General features: G+C 45.5%; 1 protein-coding gene across 3 annotated transcripts in view; it reads left to right on the forward strand.

Annotated features, from left to right (window-relative positions):
• atpaf1 (ATP synthase mitochondrial F1 complex assembly factor 1) overlaps positions 1-5,994 on the forward strand; it is a 28,725-nt gene that overhangs the window by 3,851 nt on the left and 18,880 nt on the right. For 2 of the 3 annotated variants that reach the window (XM_043698971.1, XM_043698972.1), the window contains exon 2: positions 1,487-1,595. In XM_043698971.1, the coding sequence (XP_043554906.1) occupies positions 1,487-1,595 (109 nt within the window). Of the gene's footprint in view, positions 1-1,486; positions 1,596-4,208; positions 4,232-5,994 lie in introns of those variants that run through there. The other variant, XM_043698973.1, reaches the window with a different exon arrangement.

Here is a 5,994-nt window from a genome sequence, read left to right on the forward strand (position 1 = left end):
GGATCGGTGCTGGGCCCTCTACTTTTTGTCATTTACATAAATGATTTGGATGCGAGCATAAGAGGTACATTTAGTAAGTTTGCAGATGACACCAAAATTGGAGGTGTCATGGACAGCGAAGAGGGTTATCTCAGATTACAACAGGATCTGGACCAGATGGGTCAATGGGCTGAGAAGTGGCAGATGGAGTTTAATTCAGATAAATGCGCGGTGCTGCATTTTGGGAAAGCAAATCTTAGCAGGACTTATACACTTAATGGTAAGGTCCTAGGGAGTGTTGCTGAACAGAGAGAATTTGGAGTGCAGGTTCAAAGCTCCTTGAAAGTGGAGTTGCAGGTAGATAGGATAGTGAAGAAGGCATTTGGTATACTTTCCTTTATTGGTCAGAGGATTGAGTACAGGAGTTGGGAGGTCATGTACAGGACATTGGTCAGGCCACTGTTGGAATATTGCGTGCAATTCCGGTCCCCTTCCTATCGGAAATATGTTGTGAAACTTGAAAGGGTTCAGAAAAGATTTACAAGGATGTTACCAGGGTTGGAGTATCTGAGCTATAGGGAGAGGCTGAACAGGCTGGGCTGTTTTCCCTGGAGTGTCGGAGGCTGAGGGGTGACTTTATAGAGGTTTACAAAATTATGAGGAGCATGGATAGGATAAATAGATAAAGTCTTTTCCCTGGGGTCGGGGAGTCCAGAATCGGAGGGCATAGGTTTAAGGTGAGAGGGGAAAGATATAAAAGAGACCTAAGGGGCAACATTTTCACGCAGAGGGTGGTGCGTGTATGGAATGAGCTGCCAGAGGATGTGGTGGAGGCTGGTACAATTGCAACATTGAAAAGGCATTTGGATGGGTATATGAATAGGTAGGGTTTGGAGTGGTGTGGGCCGGGTGCTGGCAGGTGGGACTAGACTGGGTTGGGATATCTGGTTGGCATGCACGGGTTGGACCAAAGGGTCTGTTTCCATGCTTTACATCTCTATGCCTCTATGACTATGACTCTAAGAGGTGGAAAAGTGAACGTTTCGGGTGTAGTCCTTCTTCAGGATTGGGGGTGGGTGTAAGGGGAACTTCAGATATCGGGGGTGGGGGAGGTGTGGCCGGGTGGTGAAGTAGGAATAGGTGAACGCAGGTGGACTTCTCCATTTCCTGATGCTGCCCGGCCTGCTGTTTTCTTCTAGCCTTCTGCTCGTCTGCCGTGGATTCTGGCATAGGCAGTTTTTTTTGTCTCTAATCTAGTAACTCACCCAAACTCCTTCCAAATCCATGGCTAGAAGGACAAGGAAACAGATATATGGGAACACCACAACTTAAAAGTTCTACTCCAAGCTGCACCCTGACCCCATTCCATCCGTGTTACTGGGTCAGATTCCTGGAAGTCACTTTCTCTCGGCCAGTTAGGAATCTGTGTTGGCTCCTATCCCATAAATGTTTTTTTTAAATTATGCAATAAGGCACCTCTTTACATGTGAGTATTTTTGGATCTTAGGATGAAACCAGATGAATATGAGGCTTGTGTGGCAAAGATAGAAGAGGTGAAGAAACAGCCATTGGGACATTCAAAGCAGGGTGAATTTATCAGACTCATGGAAGAAAAGGCAAGATTCTATAAGATTTTCTTTATTAAAATATGTTTAACCGAATTGTGTTAAAAGGTAAGTTGGTTATGAACCTAATCAATTAGGTCATTAATTATAAATTTCCTGAAATTGTTTTTCACAAGTTCAGTGTTTCTATTTCCCTTGAACATTTGTAGTAGTACAGTTGCTTTTTGGGGATGTGTTTGGATGGGAATATGCAACGGAAATCCATTGCTGTGCATCACTTGAATGTTAAAGAAAAAAGTGTTCGACATCAAACTATACAAGAGAAAAAGTGAGGACTGCAGATGCTGGGGAAATCAGAGTCAAAAGGTGTGGTGCTGGAAAATCATAGCAAGTCAGGCAGTAGCTGAGGAGCAGGAGAGTCGACATTTCAGGAATAAGCCCTCCATCAGGAATGTGAGGTTGAGGGGAAAGGAGGCTGTGAGATAAATAGGAGGGTGGGAATGGGGGGAAGGTAACTGGGAATGTGATAGGTAGGTGCAGATGGGACATGGGACTGATAGGTCAGAGGGGAAGGTGGAGCAGAACGGTAGGAAGAAAGATGGACAGATAGGATAGTGCCAAGTTGGAGGGTTGGATCTGGGAGAAGGTGGGGGAGGGGAATTGACGAAACTGGTGAAGTTGACGTTGATGTCATGTGGTTGGAGGGTCCCAAGCGGATCATGAGTTCTTCCTCCAGTCGGGTAGCTTGGATTTGGCAGTGGAGACGGCCCAGGACTTGCATGTCCTCAGTGGAGTGGGAGGGGGAGTCGAAGTGGTCGGCCACAGAGCAGTGATGTTGGTTGGTGCATGTGTTTCCTGAAACATTCTGCGATTTGACATTTTGTCTCCCCAATGTAGAGGAGACCCCATTGAGAGCAACGGACATGGTAGATGAGGTGTTTCAATGTGCAGGAAATCTCTGCCGATGTGAAAGGATCCTTTGGGGCCTTGGATGGAGGTGAGGGGGAAGGTGTGGGCGCAGATTTTACACTCCTTGCAGTGGCAAGGGAAAGTGCCAGGAGCGGTGGTTTGGTGGGGGCCGTGGACCTAATGAGGCAGTCGCAGAGAGAATGGTCTCTGCGGAACATAGATATGGGTGGGGAGGAAATTATATCTCTGGTGATGGAGTAAGCGAGTTTTGACTGTAGGTGGCAGAAATGGCGGAGGATAATGTATTGTATCCAGAGATTAGTGGGGTGGAAGCTGAGGATTAGTGGGGGGATCCATCCTTGTTGTGGTTGAAGGGGTGGGATTCAAAGACGGAGGTGTGGGAAGTGGAGGAGATGCGCTGGAGGTGTCGTTGACCACGTGGGAAGGGAAATTGCGGTCCTTGAGGAAGGAGACCATCTGTGATATTCTGGAGTGGAATTGGTCCTCCTGAGAGCAGATGCGGCAGAAGTGGAGGAATTGGGAGTAAGGGATAACATACTTACAGGAATGGGGGTGGAAGGAGGTTTGGTTAAGGTAGCTGTGGGAATCAGTGGGTTTGAAGTAGATGTCCATGTGAGTCGGTCACTGGAGACTGAGAGGTCCACCGCACTAATCACCAGATACAGTGCATTATCCTCCACCATTTCCACCACCTACAATCAGACCCCAATACTAGAGATATAGTTCCCTTCCCACCCCTTTCAGCATTCCAAGAGAGACCATTCCCTCTGCAACTCCCTCATTAGATCCATGACTCGACCAACCCACCCTTCACTCCTGGCACCTTCCGTTGACGCTGCATGAGGTGTGAAACCTGTGCCCACAGCAACCCCTCACCTCTGTCCAAGGCCCGAAAGGATCCTTTAACATCTGACAGAGATTTTCCTGCATATCGAAACATCTGATCTACCCTGTCCATTGCTCTCAATGTGGTCTCCTCTACGTTGGGGAGACAGGGTGCCAACTCGCAGAACATTTCAGGGAACATATCTGGGATACACACACCAAACCACACCACCACCCTGTGGCCAACAACTTGAACTTCCCCATCCCACTCCATCAAGGACATGCAAATCCTGGGCCTTCCACTGCCATATCCAAGCTACCTGACGACTGGAGGCAGAATGCTTCATCTTCCGTCTTGGGACTCTCCAACTACATGGCATCACCGTCAACTTCACCAGTTTCCTTATCTCCCCTCCCTCTACCTCATCCCAGATCCAACCCTCCAACTTGGCACCACTCTCTTGAACTGTCCTACCTGTCCATCTTCCTTCCCACCTATCTGCTCCACCTCCCCTCCGACCTATCACTATCACCATTTGCATCTACCTATCGCTTTCCCAGCTACCTTACCCCATCAGTACCCTCCTATTTCTCTCTGTCTCCTTTTCCAAAGCCCCCCTCCACATTCCTGACGAAGGGCTTTTGCCCGAAACATTGACTCTCCTGCTCCTAGGATGCTGCCTAACTTGCTGTGCTTTTCCAGTGCCACGCTTTTTGAATCAAATTGTTCAAGCTCTTGTTTTAAGGACCGTATGAAACTGGGAGTTGTGGTGGTGGTGCTGACACGTGATTGAAATTTTCTTAAGATTTTATTTAATTTCAGTGCCAAAACTTCAATGCTATTTGTACCTGTGAATACAGTGGTAGAGCTGAAAATGCCTCTTATGTTCTGAATGTAGAACAACATTTTAGAACATAAAGTTATTAACTTAGTAAGTACCACTTAGTTTTCTATACTTTGTTTTCTGTTTAAGATTTGATAAATATTTAACATATGGATATTTCAAATATTGTAACTTCTGTAACTTCAGTTAAATCTGTGACATTTTTAATAGCAGTTTTCACCATATTGCTAAACTACTATTGTGCTTTATTTAAATTTAATTTGTAATTCCTGTTGTAGACTTTGAACATCTCTTTGCATATTACAGATATCACTTAACAAAAGAATGAAAATTGTTCCTGTGCAGTGCCTGAAAACTGCTAGTGTTGTGTCAAGAGTAATTGAGTTATCTTGTAGATAAATAATTGGAAATATGGGCTCTGCTCCATTTTTATATAATCCAGAGCTTGTTGACATCAATTAAAGAACAGCACTTGTTGAAGGCAGTCCAGAGAGTTTGTAGATGTTTGAGTGGCAAGTTGTCATTGGCTGCCTGATCCATTGTAGCACCTTATATATTTTAGGTCAAGCTACTTTATGATTTTTCAATAGATTGAAGAATTGAGTTGCAGAATTTAAAGCAGAAATTAAATTCAATTTTATACAGAAAATTAAGACAGGAAGAATGGATTAGTGAAAGAGCTTGTTTTAGAGTCATAGAGATGTACAGCATGGAAACAGACTCTTCGGTCCAACCTGTCCATGCTGACCAGACATCCCAAACATCCCAATCTAGTTGCACCTGCCAGCACCTGGCCCATATCCCTCCAAACCCTTCCTATTCATATACCCTTCCAAATGACTCTTAAATGTTGCAATTGTACCAGCCTACACCACTTCCTCTGGCAGCTCATTCCATACATGTACCACCCTCTGCGTGAAAAGGTTGCCCCTGAGGTCCCTTTTATATCTTTCCCCTTTCACCCTAAACCTATGCTGTCTAGTTCTGGACTCCCCGACCCCAGGGAAGAGACTTTGCCTATTTATCCTATCCATGCCCCTCATAATTTTGTAAACCTCTATAAGGTCAGCCCTCAGCCTCCGACGCTCCAGGGAAAACAGCCCCAGCCTATTCAGCCTCTCCCTGTAGCTCAAATCCTCCAACCCTGGCAACATCCTTGTAAATCTTTTGTGAACTCTTTCCAGTTTCATAACATCTTTCCGATAGGAAGGAGACCAGAATTGCACGCAATATTCCAACAGTGGCCTAACCAATGTCCTGTACAGCCGCAACATGTCCTCCCAACTCCTGAACTCAATATTCTGACCAATAAAGGAAAGCATACCAAATGCCTTCTTCACTATCCTATCTACCTGCGACTCCACTTTCAAGGAGCTATGAACCTGCACTCCAAATTCTCTTTGTTCAGCAACACTCCCTAGGACTTACCATTAAGTGTATAAATCCTGCTAAGATTTGCTTTCCCAAAATGCAGCACCTCTCATTTATCTGAATTAAACTCCATCTGCCACTTCTCAGCCCATTGGCCCATCTGGTCCAGATCCTGTTGTAATCTGAGGTAACCCTCTTTGCTGACCATGACACCTCCAATTTTGGTGTCATCGGCAAACTTACTAACTGTACCTCTTATGCTCGCATCCAAATCATTTATGTAAATGACAAAAGGTAGAGGACCCAGCACCAATCCTTGTGGCACTCTATTGGCCTCCAGTCTGAAAAACAACCCTCCACCACCACCCTCTGTCTTCTACCTTTGAGCCAGTTCTGTATCCAAATGGCAAGTTTTCCCTGTATTCCTTGAGATCTAACCTTGCTAATCAGTCTCCCATGGGGAACCTTGTCGAATGCCT

Source organism: Chiloscyllium plagiosum, chromosome 11 (genome assembly GCF_004010195.1).
Source record: "Chiloscyllium plagiosum isolate BGI_BamShark_2017 chromosome 11, ASM401019v2, whole genome shotgun sequence".
NCBI lineage: Eukaryota > Metazoa > Chordata > Chondrichthyes > Orectolobiformes > Hemiscylliidae > Chiloscyllium > Chiloscyllium plagiosum.